Source organism: Mus caroli, unplaced genomic scaffold (assembly GCF_978045245.1).
Source record: "Mus caroli unplaced genomic scaffold, Mus_caroli_1 scaffold_5, whole genome shotgun sequence".
Classification (NCBI taxonomy): Eukaryota; Metazoa; Chordata; class Mammalia; order Rodentia; family Muridae; genus Mus; species Mus caroli.
Genome location: NW_028227260.1, coordinates 111,586,934 through 111,613,871, shown reverse-complemented (window position 1 = coordinate 111,613,871; position 26,938 = coordinate 111,586,934). Strand labels below are relative to the sequence as shown.

Below are 26,938 nucleotides of genomic sequence, written 5' to 3'. Positions count from 1 at the left end.
TTAGGGGAAGGAAAACAATAGAGCAAAGGTTGAAGCAGGGCAGAGAAATGGAGAGAGGCAGCAGGGACAGAATTCATCTCTGTCCTGGGTACCTCAGGAAGGTGCTGGCTACAATGTGCACAAGGGAGCAGACCTGACGGTCACAAAACAAGCAGCAGTGCTGAAATCTGAGGAGAGCATTGCCAATGACTGGGCAGCCAGGTAGGCCAAGAGGCCAGTGTGCATAAAATGGAATGGGTGATGGGAAATGAACTCACTAAGGACAAGGTTGGCTAGCACTACCATGGTGACATAGGTTTTAATGCTTTCTGGGAGGAGCCATGATTTGGGCTTCCCCCTGATTACTGAGTTTAGACTAGATTACAGAAGTGACAAGGACAGCAACAAGGAAGATGAGGACACAATGACATTGAGCTACATGAGAGATGCCCATGTGTGATCCACATACATCAGATCCTATGCTTTTCTCTTTTTTTAAAAAAAAAGATTTATTTCACTTATATGAGTACACTATAGCTGTCTTCAGACACACCAGAAGAGGGCATAAGATCCCATTACAGATAGTTGTGAGCCACCATGTGGTTGCTGGGAATTGAACTCAGGACCTTCGGAAGAGCAGTCAGTGCTCAACCTCTGAACCATCAAACACCAACACACCAAATTCTTCTTGCCTCTTTTTGCTGTTGTTTGGTTTTGTTTTTAAGACAGGGTTTCTCTGTATAGCCCTGGCTGTCCCCCTATGCTTTCCTTGCATCACAAGCTTCTTGGATTCTGAAGCCTGACCTACCCTCAGTAGCAATAGTGGGATGTTTCAGGGATCAGGCTCAGAGCTTGCTACTCTGAGTCTTAAAGCAGAGTATCCTAAGCCTGAAGGGAAAGGAGACCAAGGCCTAGGATGCTCCATAAAAGATCAGGCACATTGCTGTAAGACATCACAGTGAGAGACATGCTGTTCATTTCCAATGCCCTGTAAGCAATGCTTGGAATTTTCAGGCGAGGCAGCAAAAGCTGTTCCTTTTAGTTTTGCAGATGCAGCCACTGTACCAGGGAGCATCACTGTCAATCTAGAAAATGGTTTAGGGATCCTGACAACCAGACTATGTCAAAGGAAAGATACAGCAGGGCATAATGGTCAGCTGGAAAAATATTCAGAACCAAGAAATTCCAGGCAAGACCTGTGAAAATACGTCATAGTTTAAAAGATATGTCTCAATTCCCAGTAAATGAAAATGAGGTCTGGGACTCGGGATCAGAGGTAAATCGCTTACCCAACATGTATTAGGTAGGACCATACCCAAGCATGACAAAAACTGATGAGATGTCTGTACAAACAAATATTTATAAATCCTCCACAACACAAACACATTCCATTAAATGGGGTGCTCCTCTCCCCTATCCTAGAACACAGAAAGTGGTACAGCTAAGTTACATCTTAAGTTCTTGAAGGAATGTCTTCTAAGAGTGACAGTGATCTGAGAATCGCTGTGGAGGAAGAAGGGACTTCATTAACTATACTATACTTACAAAATATTTTACTTTATTTAGAGTGAGCCTATATTTTCATTAATTAAAGGTATCTTTGTAAAAAGATATTCTGTATATATGTGAGCATGCTGTGTGTGGGGGGGGAGGGCACTCCAGCCATGCTGAGGTCAAAGGGCTGCTCTGTGCAGTTGCTTCTCTCCTTCCACTTTTCCATGGGTTCTAGGGATCAGACTAGGGCCAAGCTGTGAAGCAAGCACCTTCACCCACAATGGCTCACTGGACCACAGTATTTTTTTTTAATTCAAAATTATTTGTTGTTTTAGGGGGCATACACTATGATGCATGTATGGGGGTCAGAGAGTAAACTTTGAGAGTTGTTTCTCTCCTACTGTGTGGGTCCTAGGGATTGAACTCAGGATGCCAGGCTTGGCAGAAACACCTCAATCTGCTGGACTCATCCATTTGAAAGCCTTAAAATAAAAAACAAGAAACTCATACAAAAGGAGCAATATACTGGGAATCCAGCTACTGAAAGGAGCCCTTGGGTAAAAAATTTTTAATTAAAAATATTTATTTAGCCGGGCAGTGGTGGCGCACGCCTTTAATCCCAGCACTTGGGAGGCAGAGGCAGGCGGATTTCTGAGTTCGAGGCCAGCCTGGTCTACAAAGTGAGTTCCAGGACAGCCAGGGCTATACAGAGAAACCCTGTCTCGAAAAACCAAAAAAAAAAAAAATATATATTTATTTAAAAATGAAGAGCTGTAATAATAGCACTTTTATCTGCTTTATCATGTACTATAATAAATTTGTTCTAGAAGGGTTCTATTGATTTCTGTTGTTAGTTGGTTTATTTGAGACAAGGCCTGGTATAGTCCTAGCTAGCCTAGAACTTCTTTTATAGGTAAGGCTAACCTTAAACTCTTAACCTGCCTGCTTCCACTTTTCCAGTGCTAGGATACCAGCTATCTGCCACAAGACTCTGCTAACTTCTGCTTATTATTCCAAGAAGAATATGCCTTCTTCTTCTTCTTTTTTTTTTTTAAAGAAGAACAAACAAGTTACCAAAAACCTCTAGAAGAGACTTCTAAAGAGCAGTTAGAGTCTATCGTGTGTTCATTGTTCAACAAAGGGAAAAGTCGCTCATGGTTTCCAATAAGCTAAGGACAATCTTGTTCTTAAAGTGGTCAGGCAGCTTTCTGCAAGGCGACTGTTATCTCTCACACATCTCTCGGGCAGTTTTAGGTCTTCGGAAAGGCTGGAGAGCTAAAACGGGAAGTCAGCTCTCTGCTTCTCTTGTTATTGTATTCTGCCATGGTGATTCTGAGAGAGGCGCAGGAAGGACTCTGCACTGTACACTCTGGGCTAGTCTCAGTGGGCAGAGAGGCTCGTGCTTACATACAGCAGTTGCTTGAACTTTGGATTCCTTTGCTGTTTTAGCTATCACATAATCTAAATACAGCTTTGTTTCAACATATCTAATTCTTCCCAGTTCTGTTCTAGTCTTATTTTGGACACACATGTATCAACTGTGTTAAGCAATTTAAAATAAAACATTTTCAATAAGAATACCAAGAAGGAACAAGTCTCACACTTAAGACTTTAAAAGCTTTACTTACCACTGGGTTTAATTTCTCGGACATAATTACTAGGGAACCATCCGGTTCTCCCATTTAATGTGCCTTCCCACCAGCCTCCTTCTTCAACTCGTGTGACATAAATGATGTCCCCTTTACACACTGACAATTCATCTTCATTCGTCTGCTTGAAGTTGAATCTTGCCTTTACTATCAACTGGTGACTTCCATTTTCCGTCATCTCCTAGAGACACAAAAGCCACGCCAGATTAGCTGCCTATCTAATTGTATTTGTACACAAAGTGGGATGGTCAGAATTACAACCCTGGGAATCTGTTCAGCAGTTAACAATTCTGGATCCTCTTACAGAGGATCTAGGTTTGATTTCTAGCACCCACATGGCAGCTCACAAACATCTGTAACCCCAGTTCTAGGGAATTTGATACCTTTTTCTGGCCTTCTTGAGCACTTTTATAGGTGGCACACAGACATAATACAGGCATTTTTTTATTTTTTTGCAATTTAAAAAGAGTAAAAGCCCCAAGCTCGTTTCACTTATTTACTTTATTTTGTGGGTTGTTTGTTTGTTTGAGACAATGTGTCATATTAACTCTGGCTGGCCTGGACTTGGCCTGGGCTTCACTATGTAACCTGGGCAGGCCTCACAGCAGCCCTGCCTTTCAGCCTCCCACAATCTAGGATTCCAGGCATGTGACATTATGTCTAGCTTAGCCTCAGTTTTGAATCTAGGAATCTATGAAAAGGTCTATGGAGGTTACCAGCGCCTTCAAATCATGCAAATGACTGCAGGAAGAAGATGACCTGAGCTCTTTCCTAGAGCCCATGGTGGAAGGGAGGGAGGAGGGAAGGAAGGAAGGAAGGAAGGAAGGAAGGAAGGAAGGAAGGAAGGAAGGAAGGAAGGAAGAAAAAAAAGGAAGTCCTAAAAGGTGTTCCCTAGTCTTCACATGCATCTACATTCATACACAGATAAAACCCACAAACAACCACCATAATAATATAAACTTTTAAAATAAAAAAAAAAACTGCATTTCTCAGAACATATATTTTTGAAGGAGTCACAGCTTTCATTTCCCTCTTCTTTTTCTAAACCTGGGTACTTAGCTGAACCAGCTACTAAAGTAAGTTAGTATACCATTCCATTCTGCTTCTGTCCAACATAAAACTTGGTGCAAATATTAGCTACTAACCCACTCTTATAAAAATCACTCCCATCTCACAGTTACTAACAAATCTTAACTAGACCAGCCTTCCGTCCTAAGTAAAGACAAGTTACACTGTGAGCAAAATTAGGCTGGGTAGGTGAAGGCACACATACATGATGTGAACACTTAGGATTTGAAGGGGGAAAGACAAGGAATTCAAGGGTATCCTCCACTACACAGAGTTTTGAAGGTCAGCCTGGGTGCCATGACACTACCTCATAACACTCACAATTATGTAAGTCCAAAGTTCTGGGATTAGCATCTGAAAGTCACAGACCCTTGTGAGAATCTGGTAAGCTCAGTATAGCTTTCTTTGCTCATATTCGTTTACCCACATGAGGTTTTACACTCAGTTTAAGAGACGGCAAAGACTATGGTGCCGTAGCATTCATCATAGAAGCTGTGACAGCTTCTTTGGGGGCTTCTTGGTGGTGATAGGGTTGATAGAGTGCTTAGCTGGCAAGCAAGAAGCCCTGGTTTGATCCCCAGCCTTGTACAAACTAAGTCTGATGGGACACACCTGGAATCCTAGCACTTAGCAGGGGGAGGCAGGAGGATCAGAAGTTCAAGGTCATTCTCCTCCCAGGACATAGCAAGTTTTATGCCAGGCTGGGTTATGTGAAAGCCTGCCTGAAAAAAACAAGGAGGAAGAAGTAACCTCAAAAAATAAATAAATAAATAAATAAATAAATAAATAAATAAATAAATAAAAAGCACCTGTTTAGACCCTCTTGAAATAACAGGTTGTAGTGGCCTACAGTAAGCCAGTGGCCTTGGACAAGAATAAAAGAACAGAAAAATGGCATTTCCTCTCAAATCAAAGCTTCTAAGGCAGTGGTTCTCCACCTGTGGGTGGCGACCCCCTTGGAGGTTGAATAATCTTCTCACTAGGGGCTGCCTAAGACCATCACAAAACACAGATATTTACATTACGATTCATAACAAGAGCAAAATTACAGTTATGAAGTAGCAGTGAAAATCATTTTAAGGTTGGGGGTCACCACAACATGAGGTACTGCATTAAAGAAAGAATCACAGCTTTAGGAAGGTTGAGAGCCATTGGTCTAAGACCGGATGCAAAGACAACTAGGCGACCCCGTATAGAGATTTATCATGGGCTAATATTTAAAAGTGGTTCTTCTTTTGAGACACCAGAGTTGAATATACAATGTAGCCCAGGTTAACCTCAAACTAGTGATGCTCCTGCCTCAGCTTCCAGAGTGCGGGGAACTAAGCTTCTTTCTTGCTCAGTGGGAATTCAAGGAAGGAGAGAGAGAGAGAGAGAGAGAGAGAGAGAGAGAGAGAGAGAGAGAGAAGAGAGAAACCAAGACCAGACAAATAGTGAGAATTTACTGATTGCCTGTGAAAGCCGGGTAATAACTCATTCTAATAAACTCCTGGGGTAGGGTAAATGATGGCAAAGTGCCATGAGGAGCACTCATAATGACTGACATTTGCATAGCATTCTCAGTTAAGTGACTAGCCAAGTTCTAATAAACAACAGAGCTCCACCTCTGAAGAGCTCCACCTACCTGCTTTCTCCCAGGATTCCAGCTTGAAGGGAAGTTCACTCTGTCATTCATACTCTGGTGACACCCCAAAACAAACAGAATATCTACCTCACCACATACGGAAATTCATGTGCGATGTTCATCCCACTTGACAGATTTTTAAAAGGAAGTGGTTCGGGAATGGGGGGCACGGATACTACTTACCGCCTTTTCCTCGCTGTGCTGCTCTGGAGCTGTGCTGGGAACGGCCACCTGTGGGTTTGTCTGAGAGCTGGTCGCAGCACTAAGAGAAGAGGACCGTCCACATGGTCTTTCTGAGAGCTGATCTGTGAAGAGAGGAAAAGGCATGGGGAAAACAAATAAATAAATAACACTCTAGGCAGGAAACCACCTAGAGCAGGAGAAAGAAGCTCCAGCCCAGGACATTGCCAAAGCCATCCTAGCAGCTCCTGGGACAATATGGCTCTGAACAGGCTGGGTTCTTAAGGCCTCCCCCTCCCTTTTTCCTTTTCAATGGCCAAATTTTTTTCTTCTTAACCTTACTGGCCACTGCTGTCCAGTATAATGAAAAACAGCGGCAGAACCACATTTTCTCCTAACCCATTTCCCTACAACTCTCCCTTACGGAACCAGTTGCCACAGTATGTATGCCCTGTGATCCAAGGCAGACCTATATCGGGTACCAAACAGCTGTTTGTGGCTCTTAATACTTTTGAAATATTTCAAATTTCTCTCTTTGTTTGCTGGCTCATAACTCAGGGGTTCTTTGCTTACATGTCAAAATATGTGTGGCCCACATAACATAAAGTCTCCCTGGTGTTTTGGGGTGGGGTGGAATATCAGAATGAGGGAGAGGGTGTGTTTGAGACAGATGCAATCTTGGTACTAGAATCATTTTGTAAAAATCAAACACAGGAGCTTTCTCTTGCTTGATTCTTTGTGAAATTTGATCAGGCCTGAGCTGAGCTGGGTGGTTTCAGCACACTGAGAGTGTATTGAAGGGAGAGGCTGGCTTCTTGACAAATTCAAATGAAGTTCTTTTCCTTTCCACTTATTTTTAAAAGATATAAACTGCAAAAGTCTAAAGCCCAAACATTCCCTAGGCGACAGGCTCAGCATCCGAGTAATCTCCTTGAGGCTGTGGGTTTTTACTTTCACCTCCTTGTATTTTTATAAATATCTGTGGTGAGCGAAGAGACTGTAAAACTTGCTAGAAGAGTTTGGCAAAGAAACATATAATTTGTGTGGCATAATGTTAGAATTATACCATCCTCCCTTCCCAGAACTGGATACTTGTCATGTGCGTTAAATATAGCTACTTGAATTAGCTGTACTCTCTGCTATATGCCTTGCAATAGCTCAAAAACCATTTTTTTTCCCAAATAGCAAAAGAACAACTTCAGAGAAGTATTTTTCCACATCTTGCCATTATCTACAGCTCTTTAGGGTAAAACTATAATTACTTGATGGCTTCCTAGATTCTCTGTTCTACTCGGCACTTGATTATATTGTCTGCTCAGTTCTCTAATTGGTTCATGTGGGTAAGTTGAGTCCCCATAAATAGATGGTGATTTTCTCAAGGGCAGGGCCAGATCATCTACTTCCTCCTTGGCACCTGGCAGTACTGAGCACAGTCATTTGGCTCTTAAGCCATTCAAGCAGCAGGATTCACGTTTGGCATAAGGGCTCTGGACAGTTTTGTGTGGATTTGAATCTTAGCTTTCTAGTTGGGTAACTGTGGGCCTGGCCTACCTAATCTATAATGTTGACTTTACCGTCCTTATATCCACCAGTGGTGTTTGACGGATTAAATGAGACCTCTCAGAGCTACTGAGACAGCCTAGACCCAGGGAAAGGACTCAAAGCACTTGAACTCACAATGGCTACTATTGATATAGTTAAGACATGATGCCACAGAAGAAATGGCTTTCTAGTACAGTTTTATCAGTTTCCTCTTTGCTCAGATTATACTTAATAATCTCCAATACAGTGGATATAAAATTTTTAAATAAGCTACTCTTTACATTCATTGGGAAATCTGAGGTTTCATTCCAAGTGGAAAGCTAATGAAAAGCTCCTTTTTATGACCTATGGAAAACTACAAGAAAATTATCTCTGCTGGAGAAAGGGAAGTGATGGCTGCTTTTTGTAAACCTTTTTTTTTTTTTTTTAAGGAGGAACTGGTCTTTCCCTTTTTTGTTTGTCTTGTTATACTCAGTTGGCGATCCAAAAGCTTTGCATGAAGTCACTTTTTGGTTCTTATTGTCATGCTAAGAATATTAGGATTTCATAGGTATGTATTCTTTCTTGTTATTCTCTGATGGATACATTTGAGTTATAAAAATTAAATATTTTATATTTTTAAAATTTGTGTGGGGGAGGGGAGAAATCTGCACCATTTGCACAATTGTGGCCATAGTTAGTTTCTACAAACATGGATTGCGATCACCCACGTGCCTTACCTTCAGTTGCTTTGTTGACAGCTAAAAGAGTATTCAGAACCTTGGAGAAATTGGCCCCCGAATAGAGGTCATCAGGCTCAAACACCTATTAGAAAGGAAATTAGAAACTGTAAGACACTGTATGTAATCAACTCAACAACTGAAACTGGGAAAAGACCCCTTGCTTTAGTATTCAAGAGGACAAACAATGTACAAGACAAGATACAAACCTCTGCATACCTTCTGGAGAAACTAGAGCAGCAGCTGAGCTGCCTAATGGCATGTGGCAGCCATCAGTGACTCAGAACAAAACAGCACTTGGGATATGAAAGGCAAGCTGAGAAGGTAGCACCCACCAGGAAATCTAAAGCGCATGCTCAGCCCCACTCTCCTGATCTGAACCTATGAAACTCCTCAGGCAGTTACAGGAAGCCTGTGTGCAGGGGTTCCTGTTACTGCCCAACACCTCTCCAAAGGCCTCAGAAGCCTACAAATAAGGCGGTGAGGCTTTCTGCTTCACATCTTATTAACTCTCCTCACTGGTGGCACTGGTACAAGTCCTTGTCTCTCCTTCCCCTTCCTCCCTGCTGCCGCCCAGCTGCCTAAGATCCCAATGCCACATTGCAGAACTGCTGTCCCAACCTGCCTTTTGCTCAAAGCCTCACTTCCTGTTTTCTGATGATTGATCTTGCCCTTCTCATCTGTGAGCTACAAGGATCTGACTCTCCATCTGCCTGAGCCTATGAGTTCTTCCTGGCTTTGGGTGACCTTTCTAGATATGCCAGGCCTTTCTGACACTTTGGCCAAGCAAGATGGGTCGCATCTGTAGTCTTCGCACTTGGAAGGCTGAGACAGGAGGATTACCATAAAATTTAGGCCAGCCTGGGCTACAGAGTGGGTTCCAGGTCAAGCTAGAGTGAGACCTGCCTAAAATTAACATCTGCATGGCCAGTTTTTGCAATCTGATAAGTTACTCTCCTTACTGAAAGTGTATATATTGATATATTCTCTATCTTTCTGTGTCTCTGTCTCTCTGTCTGTGTGTGTGTGTGTGTGTGCGCGCGCGTGCGCGCGCGTGCACGTGTTTGTTAGAGGACAAGTTTTGAGAATCAGTTCTCCCCTACCATATCATATGCATCCCTGGACATTAACTCTGGTTGTCAGGCTTGGCTGCAAGTGCCTTTAATCACGGAGCCATTTCACCAGCACCATTGTTTTCAATGTAAAATAAAATGTTGGTTTTAAAATATATTCCCCGTATTACGATATGTTGAGGCGTCTTACAGTCTCTGACACGTATATCAAGCACAGGCACAATTGAAAGGAGGCAGTCAATAATGTAGCTATTAGCCAAGCATGGTGACTCACACTAGTAATCACTCAGCAATTAGAATCAGGAGGATCACCAAACCTTCAAGGCCTGCTTAGTCTAGATAGCAAGTCTAACTACCTGAGTTTGAGTCCCAGAATTCACATGTGGTAGTAAAATGTTAACTCCTTAAGCTGTCCTCTGCTGGCCTCTATAATCATACGTATGGAGTGGACATGGGAACAAACACACATATACACATGCAGAGAGAGAGGGAGTGCAAGTAAGCAAATAAGAAGCACAGACAGACTTTTAGTAAAAGGATACCATTAATATTTCTGAAGAGTTAAATAGTACTACATCCCAAATGTTTAAAAAGCACGTTTCCAGGAACAAACTGAGATGTGTTCTATTTTAGTTTGCCAAAGCCAAGGTAAACACAATACAATAGATGGTGGGAGAGCATCCTGAACCCCAGGGGATGACTTAGTCAATCTCCCAGTGGGAGAGAGTTCATGATATCTATGCCAAAATGGTCACCAGGCAGATTCTCCATGTTTCCTTTGTGTTGTGTGTTCTTTTGACAATTTCACACATACACACATGTAGACAGTGCACTCTCATCACTGTCGTGCCATCCTCTCTGACAGTCCTCCCATGCCCCTATTATCCACCCACCCCCATGTCTCTTCCTTTTATTTGTTTTCTTTTGCTTTGTAACCCCCCTGAGTCTAACTAGAGCTCTCTGTGAAGTTCATTTGTTTTTAATCCTATCCTTCCAGTGGGATTGTGCTTATATGTGTTCCTGTGGATATGGAAAAGGTGGGCAGACTTTACAATAATAAGCAAAATGCAAGGCTAAAACAGAGACCAGAGTAAAACCTGGTATGCAAATCTCCCCTGTGTTTTACTTGTGTTCCTCACCCAGCTTGATGGCTTACATGTGGTAACACTAGTAATCTTAAAATATCCTGGTATTTGACCGAGTTTTAGAACACATGAGTTGATCAGAAAATAAAACATGCATCAACACGAGTCACTGCTCAAATGAGGAAGTTGCCTGGACTGCACCCAGTTCCCTTTTGAGAAAACCCAAATATGCTTTTACAGCTAGCCTGTTCTAGAGCAGCGGGAAGGATACAGGAAGGCATTGCACGCGGCCTTTAGAGACGAGTATAAAAACAATGCACAGGGGTTATTGTTTTAGAGCATTTGGTGAACCAGATACACCTATAGATAGGCTTCACCACACCATAAATTCCTAAGATCTAAATTGATTTTTTTTTTTGAGACAGGGTTCCTGTAGCACAGACTGGCCTGGAACATACTTTGCAGTGAAGGGTGACCTTGAACTTTTAAGCTTCCCGCTTCTACCTCCTGGGTTCTGGGATTAGAGGTGTGCAGCACCATGCCCTTTTCACGTGCTCCTGAGGATTAAACCTAGGGTTTTGTGTATGTTGAACAAGTATTCAACCAGTGAGCTACATCCTCAGCCTCTCCAAAATGAGTACTGGAAGCTCTACTCTAGATCTTTCTTCTGTGAACTTGACCTGGGCCCCTTCAGAGAAGGAAATATCATTTGGAGAGAGCATATCACTTCCATTCATTGCCAGCCATTGAGACCATAATGCAAAGGAGAAATGTGAAATTGAATTTACAGACAAGGATGTTCAGAAAGACCAAGTGCACTGGTGTCCAACTAGAAAAAAGTGGAGGAAATTCCCTTAAGGTGGAGTGAGATTGGACAAATGGGGTACCGCGCAGGTCACTCAAGTAGGAAGAACACCAGTTGTTTGTTCTTTTTCTTTGGTTTGTTTTTGAGACAGCTATGTAGCTCTGGCTAGCCTGGAGCACATTGTATACAGGAATTCTCTTTGCCTGCCTCTGGAGTGTTAGTATTATAGGATTGAGCTACCACATACCCAGCCTTAATGTCTAAAAATGGAGAACTAATCTGACTTTCTATCTGCAAACCCTGGGGCTTGTGGAAAGGTAAAGTATATAATTATCCAAAGTGCGTTTCAAAGTCAAAGTCAAATCATGACAGAGTTGTGATGATACCATCTGTTTATTGTCCAGTATATGACCAAGATTCTGTTAGCTGAACTTTCTTTATTCCTATTTAAGTCCAGAAATAAGGCACATGGTTCATTTAGATCCATGAAGGTCAGATAAACAGCAGTACTCCTACCCTCCATTCATTTTATTACTTCTGTGACTCAGACAAAAAAAGAAAGAAAGAACTTGAAATATTGCTAGAGAACCTGAAGGTGCCACTCCAACAATTGGATGGATAGGACTCAAGTTCACAAACAACAGAAACTCAACTCTGGATAAGCAATAGAGAAGACACTCAGTAAACATTATTAGGGATTCTTTTCTGAATATCGCCAGTCAAAGTCCACTCCAACATCAGCAGATGATATGAGACAAGACATTTAGTTTTGACAAGTTTTTCCATTCTGGAAATATGCAATGACATCAAACCCATTTTCCCATCCTCTAAATGTCACTTGTGAATTCTGAGATCTTGGGGATCTACCAGGGTAAATTATGCAAATATTATTATATTTATGACTTTACAAATATATCCTTTTGGAGTCACTCTCAGTTTCATCATGTAAGACAAGGAGACAAAGTAGAAAACACTCCTCTACCTCCTGGTCCATTTTCTCTTACCTTCCCCTTTGGACAAGATCTCACGGAGTCTAGTCTAGATCTCAAACTCCCTACAAAGCGAAGGATGATCTTTCAACTTCTTATGTTCCTGCTTCTACCTCCAACGCACTGGGCAAGCTCTATACGGTTCTGGGGAAGAAACCCTGGGCTTCATGCACACTAGCCAGGCTAGTGTGAGCTATTAACCTTACTGAGCTATTAACCTCCACTCCATCCCTCTCTAATCATATAATATGATCGCCGATTTGTTTGGCCCCTGCCATCTGCCCGGCTTGATGCTTAGAGAATAAATATATATGGCAATGATTTCGGTGTTTATGTCACCGAAATTTATAGTGAAACTTAATCTTTGAGGTGGTACTATTTGCAAGTGGTGACACTGGGAAGTTATTTGGTCCAAGCATTGATACCTTACAAATGGGATTAGTAACCTTATTAAATAGATGAAAGTGGGGCTGTGGCTCAGTCATTAGGAGCACTGGCTGCTTATCCTAAAGGACCAGAGTTAAATTCACAGCATCCACATAACAAATCACAACTCCAGATCCAGGAAATCTGACACCTTCCTCTAACTTCTGCTGCTATCAGGCAAACATGTGATGCAAGGGCATACACGCAGGCAAAAACTCACACACATAACACAAAATAAATTTTAAAATGAATAAATAGAAGGACCCCACACAACTGTTTTGCCCTTTCCACCATATGAGGGCACTGCGATCATGTATTTACCAGCTACTGGACTTTTCAACCTCCTGGGCCATGAATAACACAATATATTTCTGTTCTTAAAAGCTTATGCTATTCTGATATATCATAGACTAAGATTAAACTTTTTCATTTTATGTTTCTCACAGCAAGCCTGCAATATGGGAACTATTATTTGCTCACTTCCTTAAATGCGTAGAGTAAGACCCAGAGTAGTTGTCACAGACCAAGACAGTGATAGACCAATGCAAATACACAAGTAAGGAATTGGGGGTGTGGGTCAGTTGGTCGAGGGTCTGCCTAATTGGATTTGGCTAAAGCCCTGGATTTGCCTCCTAACACTCTGTAAATCAGGAGAGTTAAGGTAATCTCAATAGGGAGGAGGCAGAAGCAGGAGGATGGAGGCCAAGCGCATCTTCAGTTACATAGCAAGCTTGAGGCCAGCCTGAGATATCTGAAGCCTTCCCTCAAATGAAAACATGTACAAGTGGGTGCTCTGAGGGCCATTGTAGCCTTGTACATGTGCTTGGCGTTTCCATGAGACATAGGAAAACACAGAAAAGCCATCCGTGGGTTTGCACAGGAAGAAATCCCTTGATACTTCAGTCCAATAAGCATCTGTACCATCTGCATTTTGTTAGAATCCCCAAAATGACTAATTCTACTAATGTGGCAATGAGAAACTCCCCCATACTAAACTGCTTCCCAAGAGGCCCTGCCTAATTCCTGGGCTGTCTTTCCATTTCCCAACACAACTCAGGCTGCATTTGCCAGAGTCAAGAAGAGCAGTTAACATTCTGTAAGGCAGATGGGGGCGGGAGGGGGGGAAGCTTGTGGTTACAACAAGGAGCTAAGCCACCTCCTGACTGCCTCATTATCTTGCCTTACACACCTGAGTTAAGCAGTCACAGCTGCCAGCCACATCCTAGTTAAGAAAGGAATCCACCCCACCCCCCACCATTATACTTTGGAACCAGCAACTCCTTTAATGTCACTGTGCCTTGAGTCAACTCCCATTTCAGGTTAGAATTTCAGGTTTACATTGATCACAATTGGCTTCATCACGCTTTTTTTTTTTTTTTTTTTTTTTTTTTTTTTTTTTTTTGTAAAATCTAATCAAGTGAAAAACAAGTGATTCCATGGAACCACAAGGACATGCAGCTTCTCTTTCTAGCCTATTTAGAGAAAAGATACCAAATATTTAAGGACATTTCAGTGCTTCCCTGTTCAGCTCACTCTTATGAAAAGGAATCTTAAATTAACTGAGCTCATCATTGAATCTCATTCTCTAATTCTCACAGCTGAACACACTGCCTCTGCTGACCCCTGAACTTTGAAGGAAATGTCATTACATGGTACAGCTGAGGAGGCCAAGCTGAGCTGCTTAGTCATAGCTCGCTGGTGCCATTGCTTCTGGCTCTGTAACCTGTGAGGCTTCCACCAAGCTCCAGCTAAAAGCAGTCACAAAGTCAGCAACAATAATGCTCTTAGCTCCAAAATTGGACTCATTACCCACTAGCATTCCATTTACTAGAATACGGTGGTGGTATTTGTAGCCAGGCTAATAACAGCTTGTTTATTGATGGGGAACAAAATTAAAAGAGCAAACCCCGAATTCACTGGACTTTGATCCCTCCATTTCTCAGCATTTCAGCAATTTAGGAAACAGGGTCTGACTTGTGCCTGTAGTCACAACAACATGAGGTATTTTGAGAAGAGCTCTGGTGTGGGGGTCCAGAGACCTAAACTCTAATACCAGCATTGTCACTGGTAAACGGTTATGAGGATCTGAGGAAAGCAACACTTCTTCCCCAGGGCTTTGACAACTGGAAAGACTTTGACCAATCCATGCTAATGAAAAGTCTAAATAGGGAATCTCCAAGGCAACATCTTAGCAAGATCTCTGAGGTCTCAAATCTGGTTCAATTCTCAAGGCTATAGAAAATGGATTCACAGTAGCCAACTTCACCAAAGGCCTACTGTGTAAACTCAAATGTCAAATTCTCAGTGTTTGCTAAAATATGCTGTTAAATGGATATCAGGATTTCACTTCCTTATACTATACACAGTGAACTGAATCTAGCGGCTCAGGCTGTAATCCTAGGTACTTGTGAGCCTTGGGTGGGAAAAATACTAGTTCAAGACCTGTTTGGGTTATAGAATTACTTCAATGTCAGCCTAAGCAACTTAACAAGACACTGCCTCAAAACAGAAAGGGAAAAGGGCTGGGGATGTAGTTTAGTGGTGGACTGCTTGCCTAGAATTCATGTTACCTATACAGAGCAAGGGAGTTGATGGTACTGTGAATAAGAGAATAGACTCCATAAGTTAATTTTTTCCAAGAATGTCACTTAAATGAGACTTACTCACAAACAAATTCTATCTCTATCATCCTGCCACTAAACATTTGGATTGTGACTGTGACTACAGGCAGTTTGTTCTCTTGTCTCTGTGGGTCGCTATGTGGTTACTTTATATGACTACCACAGGCTCCTAGATGACTTGAACCTCATAGACTCCTGAGCTGGGAAGCCCAGCTTCACGGTGCTGCTAGGAGAGAACTAAGGCCTAAGCTTCTTTTCCCACTATTCACAGTCTTGCTTCACCAAATCGACTTCCCAAGCATCAGTGCACCACAGTCCAGGACGTTACTCTTTTGTGTTATGCCTTCAGGGAAAACTCCACAGTAGACATTTATTTTCAACTGAGGGTTCAGTGTTCAGGAAAAAGGAGAAGAGACAGGAGATGATAGAAACATCTGGCGTGGGAAGGCAGTCATTGGATTTTTTTTTAAAGACACTGCAATAGAGAATAACTAGCAGCAAGAGAAAGGACTTGTAGCACAGGAAGAGCCAATTGCTCTTGTAGCTCCCCCATCACCTCTCTCTCTCTGTCACTGTAGCTTTTTCAGAACCACACTGGCTGCCAGTTTTCAGGATGGAAGCGGGTGATGCCTCAGCCACTGGGGTCTCTTTATGTCAGAACCTGGGGTGGCCTCCCCAGCTGCTACCGCCACCCGCTTAAGAAAACGGACTGACTTCTGAGTCTTCTAAATGGGAATGAAGAACACATTTTTCTGGAGGCCTGGCATCACACCTGCTACATAGTCTCTGTGTATTTTTATAGTTTAGCCACATAAAGTAGGAAACGAGCTTTTGTGGGCCAGCCTGCAAACATAATCACCATGTAAAGCTTTATTTCTATGGGGGAAATGTTTGTGTTAGTAACAACAACTCACAAGTGAATATTTGGGAACTTGTCTATTTTTTTGTATCTTAAGAACACATTTCATTTAACCATTTATTTCTGTTCCTATTTTACATTTCATCCATTTACTCTGCATGGGCATATGAAGGTCAGAGGACAACCTGTAGGAGTCAATTCTTTCCTCCCACTTTGTGGGGACTGAGCACAGGATATCAGGCTTTGAAACAAGTGGATCTATCCACCGAGCCACCTTATCCTCCTCTATAGTATTTCAACTCTTCAGTGTCACTAGCCACACACTCCCAAATCAACTTCTAAAACCCACAAGGCTTTCCCCCTCTTCTTTTCATAAGTATGGACAAAGGGCATCGACATTTTAGAACTCAGTGGTTTGAGGACCAGGGTAAGTATATGAAGACCGAGAACCCCTCCAGTAGTGTCAGTATTAATGTTGTAGTAATCTGGACAGCTGGGGAGGGTGGTTTGAAGCCTCTGCTTTCACAGGGGCCTCAGATAACTTTGTTGGAGCCTTAAAAGACAGGGAAAGCAATCATCCCCTACACATTCTAGGTACAGAACACAGGACTAGTGTCGTGGCCTTCACACAGCAGAGAAACAAAGTTAATGAGCACAGGGACTACAGGCTTCCGGAACAGCAGTCCCTCTGTTAGTTTCCATGAAGTCCTCTATGGACCGACCTTCATGTTTCTCCTGAAAGAAGTTCTAAGGTGTGTGACGCTGCACAGCAGGGCCCTCGGAGGCTCTTCATAATCTACATGACTTTTTTTTTTCCTCTGGGACTACCAAGATTACTCATGCGGTTCCAGTTGGATGGTGGAGTCTCTGAAATCCAAACAGACCTACTGCTCTGCCAACACATGGTAAATCCATGATGAATAACAGTCTCTCACTGGTTGACTGACAGGCTGCTCTATCAGAAAGACTTACATGAAGACAGACCACTTCTACAATGTGAGACATGTAACACCAACATAATCTTTTCACTCTTAAACCTTCTATGTCCAGAAGTGCTCCTGTTACACAGTAGGATCTCAATAGATATTTGAATACATACTGAATGTTTCCATGTTCTCATCAATAGATAATTAATCATGACCACAGAAAAGGCATTGCTGAAAGCACAATAAACCCAGAAAGAGGGCTAGGGATGTAGCTCAGTGTTGCAAGTGCTTGCTCAATATATGCAAGGCCCAGGTTCAACCTCTAGCAGCACAAAATAAAATAAACTCAGAAAAATACCACTTAAGAAACAACAAAAAGAAAACCAGTCATCATCCAGCATTGCAGTAAACAACTCTCTAAACCAAGAAATACCAATGCTCATTTGAAAAGTTCAGTAATTAGTCCCTGTGACTTGGAAGTGCCCAAAGGCACTTCAAACTTTATTGCTGTGTATCTCTTGAATCATGTACCAAATATGGTCCCAGCCCATGAAATCCCATCAAAAACGCCATGATTAAGTATTCTAAAGTAAAGAAACATGAAGGATTTGTAGGCTTTCATTGCCTTGCTGAAATGGACTATCTTTTACTTATTGTATTATATAGCAGCAAAATAACAAAGAATACAAACTTTACCCACTGTTTCCTACACATGTTCTAAAACCAGCTTCAATTCACGTGCAGAGGATATGGCAAAATAACTCCTCGAAACAGGAAGAGGCAACATTCAATTTGAAAGACTATAATCTACTCATCCAAAGTTCTAACAGTAGCTTATCAGGGTGGGAAGAATATTGCATCAAAAGTAACTATCATTTTCCTTCTTTTATAAACAAGGTTTCATGTAGCCCAGGCTAGCCTGGACCTCACTATGTTGAGTCTGATCCTTGAACTTCTGATCCTCTGTCCTTCATCTCCCAAGTGTTGGGGTTACAGGAATGCATTGCCACATTGGTTTATGCAGTTCTGGGAACAAAATCTAGGGTTTCCTGGATGCTAGGAAATCACTCCATCAACTAAGCTACATTCCCATTACCTCTTTAATTAGAGATTACATTTAGCAATTTTTTCTGGCACTTCATGTTGCTGTCTTTGTGTAACTTTTTAAAAAAAAAGTCATTTTTCAGAGACAGCAATGCTTAATGGGTATTAGTTAATTAGTTTATTAGCTGGTTAATTAATTAATCAATTTTACAACATTTCATTAAAAACACCATTTTTTACCTTGGAAACAATCCAAGCACTGACTTGTTCATTCAGGAACTCAGATATCAGAGACATTGGTTACAGGTTTCAGTTAGCATCCACAGGTCAATGAATGGCCACCCAACAAAAACCTAACCTAAACTGCCTGCAAGATGACATTCATGAGTCAGGCCTGGAAGCTACTGCTTGTAATCCCAGCACTCAGAAGGCAAAAGCAGGAAGATCATCACGGGTTCAAGGTCCATTTGATTGGGCTACACAGTGAATGCACGACAGCATGAGCTAGAGTGTGGCCCCAAGGGACTAAAACGATGCTTCAGTGGCTAAAAGCACTTGAGGCTGTTGCACAGGACCTGAGTTCAATTCCCAACACTCTTGTGACAGTTTACAAAACGTCCCTAACTCCACTTTGAAGTGATCCAACACGTTCTTCTAGTCTCCATGGGCACTGCACCCACATGGAACATCTACATTTATGCAGTCAAGATACTCATACACAAAAAATGTGTATTCACAACAACAACAAAGAAAACAAAAAAGCATGTTCAGCTTTCTCAGGGAGTAGTGTGCAAAACTATTATCAAGATGATCCTCCTTAACAAGTCCAACCTTTCTCACTACCTCACTCTATCAATGTGCACCCCATGGGCTCGTCTTTCTTCATCCTTCCTCTTTTGAATTTATTCTTCTCCTTTATAAAAGGTTATATAGCACCTGAATCCCAGAGCTCCATCATGGCTCATTCATAAGGATTGTTCCAAACACTACTCATCATCATCCAGTGGAATTCCCTGCTTCTGAACTTGTCTTGCAGTTGGCCTCTAGATTCTGGAACCACTAACTTGGATACCTAGCTATATGCTGTTAAATTCCACCTTTTTTATTTGGTCACAGGCATGGTCCCACTGATTGCCAGCCTCTTTCCCAATCTAAAATTCAAACAGGGAACAGAGAGAAGTCTTCAAATTGGGTTAATAACACCTGTTGTTCTTGGGAAGACCCATGTCCATTCCCTAGCACCCATATGGTGGCTCACAACTATCCATGACTACAGTTCCAGGGGATCTGATTCGTCTCACCTTCATGGACAACAGACACATGTTGCAAACAAATCTATGTAGGGGGAAATTCATATACATAAAGTAAATATTTTAAAATAAAATTCAATTAGATACTTACATCAAGTATACCTGTTCTCTTGCCACATCTCTCCAAGAAAGAAGAGAGGGCAAAAGACTTTTATTTTCCTACTAAAACTTGATAAATCAGGACTCATATATTTTCTACCATTCTGTAAAACAAATTCTCTTGTTACAAAGTGCGATTGCGAGGCTTCACCAGAAGGAAGTGAAGTTGCCATCTGTGTCACTTTGGAAGAGGTCACAGGCAGGAATATTCCTTATGTAGATAGAAGTCTCATCTTGATAGGTCAATGAAGGAACCATGCAAGCATGAAGATTTGAGTTTGGATCCCTAGCACTGACATAAAACCAGGCAGATTCTATAATCGCAGAGCTGGACAGTAAGAGACAGGCAGATCCTTGGGGCTTACTGACTAGCCATTCTAGCAAAACTGATGAGCTCTAGGTACAATTCGAGTTCATATCTGAATAAAAAGGGGGAGGGCTGGCGAGATGGCTCAATGGTCAAGAGCACTTGCTGCAGTTTACAGATGCCTGTAACTCCAACTCTAGGGGCTCTGGTGCCTTCTTCTTGCCTCCTTGAGCACCTACATACATATGGCATAAATCACAGATACACATACATTCATTTACATACACAACCTTGTCAGTCTGTGTATGTATATATGTACAAACTTATATGTATGCATATGATAATATCAGGGCTGATCACTTGGAATTGATATTCTAAAAATATGGTGTGGGTAATCGAGGAAAATGCCTAACATTGACTTCTGGCCTTTTCATACATATGCATCCACAAGTACAAGTGCATACACATATACATACATACATACATACATACATACATATATACATACATATCAAAAACTTTAGAAAATAAAGAAGTCACCCCCACTTACACTAAGTTCCTATTTGGGGGGCACCTTTAACTTTTTTTAAGACAATGTCCCATGTAGCTGAGGCTGGTTTTGAACTCCTGATCCTCTTGCTTCTACCTCCAAAGTGCTGGGATTCTATGTGTGCTCCATTTAGTTTTCCATTCTGTTGTCTTTCCCACCCCACTACCTTTTTTTGTTTTTTGTTTTCTTTGTTTTTCAAGACAGGGTTTCTCTGTGTAGCTCTGGTTGTCCTGGAACATACTCTGTAGACCAGGCTGGCCTTGAACTCAGAAATCTTCCTGCCTCTGCCTCCCAAGTGCTGGGATTAAAGGTGTGTGCCACCACTGTCTGGCCTGTTGTCTTTCCTTGAAGGTTTTTTTTTTTTAATTCCACATCAAGAATTCCCAGGCACCAACTTCCTTTAGAGAATGCAAACAGTTTAAGTTAACATATCTCTCTCTCTCTCTCTCTGTCTCTCTCTCTCTCTGTCTCTCTCTCTCTCTCTGTCTCTCTCTCTCTCTCTCTCTCTCTCTCTCTCTCTCTCTCTCTCTTTTGGCTTTTTCAAGACAGGGTTTCTCTGTGTAGTCCTGGCTGTCCTGGAACTCACTCTGTAGACCAGGCTGGCCTCGAACTCAGAAATCTGCCTGCCTCTGCCTCCCAAGTGCTGGGATTAAAGGCGTGTGTCACCACTGCCCGCCCGTTTCTCTTATAAATGTCAGAGAAGCTACATCTACAAAATCTGACCAGCATGGATGCCTAAATAAGTCCCGAACAAGGGTGACATGAATAGACATGCTGACATGAAATGGGGAAAATCTCATGAAGCCTGTACCCCATATATAAAACTACAGACAACAAAGAGTATCGAAAAAGGTAGAAATAGTCTTCCCCAGGGAAATTAGCTATTCAGTACCAAGTGGTCAGTCCTGAAACCATCATGTATTTACAAGTATGTGCATATATACATACACACACTGAGAAGGCTGCATTTATATTTAGGAGTGTGTCTGTGTGTGTGTGTGTGTGTGTGTGTGTGTGTGTATGTGTGTGTGAGTGTGTGTGTGTGTGTGCATAATGCCACTTAAAGGAAAAGGATTTGAATTTGAGAGAGAATAAGGAAAGTACATGGGAATGGTTAGAAAGAGGAAAAGTAACAGTGAAATGTAATTTATTTTAAGCTCAACACTAATAAATTAAAAGAAAATGCTTATTTGCAGTATATTCAATCAGATGTTTCTAGATTTTATTTTATTTTAAAAATTAATTAATTTTATATGTGTGAGTGTTCTGCCTACATGTATATCTGAATACTACATGTATGTCATGTGCTCGTAGAGTCCAGAAGAGGCATTGGATTCCTTGGACTGGAGTTACAGCCACTTTGTGAGCCGTCATGTAAGAGCTGGAAAACAAACTTGTATCCTCTGGAAGAATAGCCTTAATAATCTTAACCACTGAGCCATCTCTTCAGCCTTCTAAATTGTTCTTTTTGAGATAGGATCTTGCTAAGGTAGACCTGGAAAACTTTATAGAGCCCAAGCTGGTCTCAAACTTGTGACCCTTCTACCCCAACTTCATTAATGATAGGCTTACAAGCATGCACTGCCACGCCTGGTTATAAATGTCTTTTGTTAGTTAAGTACATCATCCCTTTGATTTACATATATTTCTCTAAAATTATTGAGAAGAGAATCTCTCTTTACTATAGATCTAGCTTTGAAGAACACACAAATTATAAAAGAAAAGATTTCTTAGTATTCAGGGCTGTTTCGCAGGCATAGTTCTTCATAAAAGACGTTAGAAACTTGACACCTTAAAGCTGCCTCTTAAAATAAAGTCAACACTTCCACAGAGTAGAAAAATGTCTTGTTATTGTGTCTGGAGTGAGAGCAGTCCTTAATCATGGCTTTACTTGCCACTCTGAAAGCTTCTGCATTTTGTCTCACCTTGACTTAATTCCTTTTCCCTCATGTCCTATTCAATCTCTCGACTGACATGTCTGATCTCTCTAATAATATCCAAGTCCCTAAGAATGAATAAAGCTGGCATTTTACTCTATTTGTCTAAGTGGAACTTAATTAGAAAGGTAAATCTTCTGCCAGAAGCCAAACAGAAGTGATGTGTGACTATCTACTCTAGGGAGTCATCCCCACACTCTAAAGGCCATCAGCAGAGATGCACATCTCTAACCCCGGCATGGTGCTGCACACCTGTAACCTCTGCACTTTTGAGGGGAAGGCAGGAAAATCATGAGAGTTCAATGTCATCTTCAGCTACGCAGTGATAGAAAGTTGGAGGCCAGGACTGGGCTACATGAAACTCTACTGTAAAATCAAATAAAAAGATCTCATTTTTCTGATTCTCTGAAGCAGGCTGTTTCTGGCCAGGATGGGCAATTATGCTTTATAAAATTCTCCTAAGATAGGACCTTAGGGGACCAATGTGTGCCTTCACACTTCTCTCATTTGCAACTCAAAAAAGCACATCCTAGGACAGCAGGAAGGCTCAGTCAGTAAAGAACTGGCTGTTCAAGCCTGATCCCTAAGCTCAACCCATCAACCCATATGGTAGGAGGAAAGAAAACTTGAAAACTTCCAAGTCCTCTAACCTCTACACACATGCCATTGGCACACTTGAACCCTCATTCACACATTCATACACACACACAGAGGTAGGCTGATAGTAATAAATAATCTTTTAAAAGCACATTATGGTCCTGCCAGGCATCATAATCCTATCACTGGGGAGTCACAGGCAAGAGGGTCCTAAGTTGAAGGCCAGCTATGACTTCATGGTGAGACTCTATGAAGGAGATAAACAGCCAGGAGAAGTATCATGCTTGTAGTCCTTGCACGTGGGAAGGAGAAGTAGGAAGATCACTGCAAGTCCAATGCAACCCTGGGCTAAAGATTGAGTTCTAATCCAGCAAGGGCCGCATAGTGTGACATTGGACCTCGAGAAAAAAAGTACAAGAGAAAAGTTCAATGTGCCTTTGTGACTTGTAGTAAATCCGATGTCATCATCAACTGTGGTGCACACCTTATGCTATGTGTTCAACCCAGCATCAGCTCTTACACTGATCCTAGGTTAGAATGAGCACAAGTTGAGGCTAGCTGGGCAAGACTACATGGTTTGAATAAAGAGGCATATTGTATTCAGTTGCCCTCAGAAATAGTCTGGATTAGAGTCAACGTTAAAACTAAATGAGTGTGAGTGAGGTTTTAAAAACGAGAACGTATGGGGCTGGAGAGATGGCTCAGTGGTTAAGAGCACCGACTGCACTTCCGAAGGTCCTGAGTTCAAATCCCAGCAATCACATGGTGGCTCACAACCATCTGTAATGAGATCTGGTGCCCTCTTCTGGTGCATCTGAAGACAGCTACAGTGTACTTAGATATAACAATAAATAAATCTTTATTTAAAAAAAAAGAGAGAGAGAGAGAGAGAGAACTTACATTTCCAGTCGGGAGATTGCAGTGATCCAGTTTACTAACAAACTGCATTCCTTTGCATAGATAGTGAGTATATATCACTCAACTCAGAAACAATGGGCTCCCTTTTTAGACATTAGTTTATTTTTAAAAACTAGAGGCCAATGATCCTGATCACCCCAACTATGCTCAATTGGACAGGTTTATTACTTATTTCCGGTGTGCAAGGGGGAAATGTTTTACAGTCATCCAAAAAAGAAAAAAAAAATCATTCATCGACTTGTTTGATTTAACTGGAACAATGCACATCTTTCTGGCCAGGTACCATACTTGACATTTCAGGATATTTTAGTGGCACAATAAACATGTTCATTTAAAAAGATACATGAATTAAGCTCCTTTCATGGAGGCAAACAGAAGAAAGTGAAATATTTCTTTCTCATATTTGTCTACTTGATGTAGACTAGAAAATAATGGATAGCTAACCTGAGTTTTTAACTCTAAGAAGAATCTTTCCAAGTTGTTTCTCTAGTTAGAGCATAAAATGGCATCTAAATAAGTTACAGTGGTTAAAAAGTAAATAGTTTAGTGTCCTCTTTACAACTGGATCCTCAAGCACACTTCTAATCCTGAATCACTGTAAAGAAAACCACATACCATGTGTTCTTATCAGTTAAAAAAATCTGGCCAGGTATGATGGCACAGACCTTTAATTCAAGTACTTGAGAAGCAGAGGCAGGTAGATTTCTTTCTTTCTTTCTTTCTTTTTTTTTTTTTTTTTTAAGATTTCTTTATTTGCCGAGCGTGGTGGCGCACGCCTTTAATCCCAGCACTCGGGAGGCAGAGGCAGGCGAATTTCTGAGTTCGAGGCCAGCCTGGTCTACAGAGTGAGTTCCAGCACAGCCAGGGCTATACAGAGAAACCCTGTCTCGAAAAACCAAAAAAAAAAAAAAAAAAAAAAAAAAGATTTCTTTATTTATTATATGCAAGTACACTGTAGCTGTCTTCAGACACTCCAGAAGAGGGCATCAGATCTCATTACAGATAGTTGTAAGCCACCATATGGTTACTGGGATTTGAACTCATGACCTTCAGAAGAGCAGTCTTCGCTCTTAACTGCTGAGCCATCTCTCCAGCCCAGGCAAGGAGATTTCTATGAGTTTGAGGCAAGCCTGATTTACACAATTACTCAGTTCTAGAACCGAGTGAAGCCCCTTTTAGTCACACACACACACACACACACACACATATAAATGAAACTACTGTGTAAAGAAAGAGTGAGAACTGTTGCAAGTCATTTTTAAAGCTTGTATGATTGTCTGAAACTACAGTTAAGAATTCCAATCTGTGTTCCATGGGTTACAATGACCCACAGTATCAATAAAATATGAACTGTCTGTAGTCTCCCAAAGCAAATATGTTATTTAAATTATTTTAAACACATTGCAACTTATTCTAAAATGCAGTGACTGACTTTGATGAGAATTTCAATTTCAGGGGGGAAAGGCTGGCTCTTCAATTAGGAAAAGCACTCACAATGCTGAATGGGCTCATCTTTGCAGTTAATCACGGAAGCCAAGCCAACTCTGCCACCACTCTTCATCTAAAAGCCCAGAAACATTCGACTTTGTTTTGCTTTCTAAAACAGGCGTGTGTTAAGTATTGCAAATTATGGAGGCTTTTGCCTTTGGCTTTAACATCTAGACAATTTTCCCAAACCAGGCAGTCTCTACCAAATAGAACATGGAGGTAAGACATAAGATGGCTGGATGTGTTTGTTTTCCAATTTCATCCATGCCTAACTTTCCAGCTAGTACAAAACACACAGAACACGGGGAGAGCCTACACAGTTTATCCTTGCTCTACATCTAATTTGTTAAAATGTTAAGATTTCAAGAGATCATCTGGCTCACTTATCAAATAGGATTACCTCAACATAACTAAACCAAGGGAGCTGCTGTTTTTACAATGCAGATCCATTTATCAATAAGTCTACTAGAAGACATCAAAGTTTCCATTTAGAAAAGAGCTTTCAGGGCTGGGGTAAAAACTCATTTTGTAGAGTACTTTCCTTGAATGCACAAAGCCCTGGGCACAATCCCCAGACTTACATAAAGCAGGCCTGGTGGCCTGTACCTGTAATCCCAGCCCTCGGGAGATAGAGGCAGGAGGATCAGAAGTTCAAGATCGCCCTCTACTATGCAAAGAGTTTGAGGGCAATCTGTCTTATGGTAGACCCCACTAGAAAGAAAGAAAAGAAGAGAAAACATAGGAGAGGGGGCAGAGAGGAGAGGGGAGAGGAGAAGAGGAGAAGAGAGAAGAGGAGAGGAGAGAGGAGAGAGGAGAGAGGAGAGAGGAGAGAGGAGAGAGGAGAGAGGAGAGAGGAGAGAGGAGAGAGGAGAGAGGAGAGAGGAGAGAGGAGAGAGGAGAGAGGAGAGAGGAGAGAGGAGAGAGGAGAGAGGAGAGGAGAGAAGAGATATGGCAGAGGAAAGCATCTAGCATTCACTGACTGTACACTTGGTGCCAGGTACTATGCAAACTGCACTTTTATTGCTGTTTGACACTAACACTAGGGGTCCTATATATCATTACCACCTTCAAGACTGGCTCTACATAATTAGTATCCAACCCAGGCCAAACCAAGTTCAAAGTCAAGCTGAAGCTTTTACCTACTGTGCTACACACACACACACACACACACACACACACACACACACACACATCATGCCATGTGCATCATGTCGAATCTGCAGTAGCCCCTCTTTTCCCTTTATCCCAGATTTCTATTCTATTCAGGCACTGTGTCCCAGTTTGCAAAGTGCCTCCATAAACATTCCCTCATTACACCTCATCGACTCCTTCTAATCAGTGTGGGGTGATCAGCCAGGTGCCAGGTTACCCTTAATGCTCACATGCTTAGATAAATAGAAGTAACTTATCTCTGAGTGGGAGCAGAGGCAATGTCCTAAGATCAAAGCATGTAAGTCTCAGTGTAAGACTGGATCACCTCCTTACCTAAAGTCTCTGAATATTCAGCCTTTCTGCCAAGCACTTATTTAGTGACTCTTAGTGAGCACCTGCTATGAGCAGTGCAAAGCAGACCTGAGTTATAAGGATGAAGAATCTTTGGTCTCTGCCTTTAAGGACTTCTAAGACAAGCCTACAGATATACTAAAACA

At 41.7% G+C, this 26,938-nt stretch overlaps 1 protein-coding gene across 6 annotated transcripts in view; it reads right to left on the bottom strand.

Moving 5' to 3' along the window:
• Positions 1-26,938, bottom strand: part of Arhgef6 (Rac/Cdc42 guanine nucleotide exchange factor 6) — a 106,960-nt gene that overhangs the window by 63,940 nt on the left and 16,082 nt on the right. For 5 of the 6 annotated variants that reach the window (XM_021152941.2, XM_029473343.2, XM_029473344.2 and 2 more), the window contains 3 exons: positions 8,256-8,340; positions 5,998-6,119; positions 3,102-3,303 (listed from right to left, as the gene is read on the bottom strand). In XM_021152941.2, coding sequence (XP_021008600.1) covers positions 3,102-3,303; positions 5,998-6,119; positions 8,256-8,340 — 409 coding nt within the window. Of the gene's footprint in view, positions 1-3,101; positions 3,304-5,997; positions 6,120-8,255; positions 8,341-8,464; positions 8,602-26,938 lie in introns of those variants that run through there. The other variant, XM_085838168.1, reaches the window with a different exon arrangement.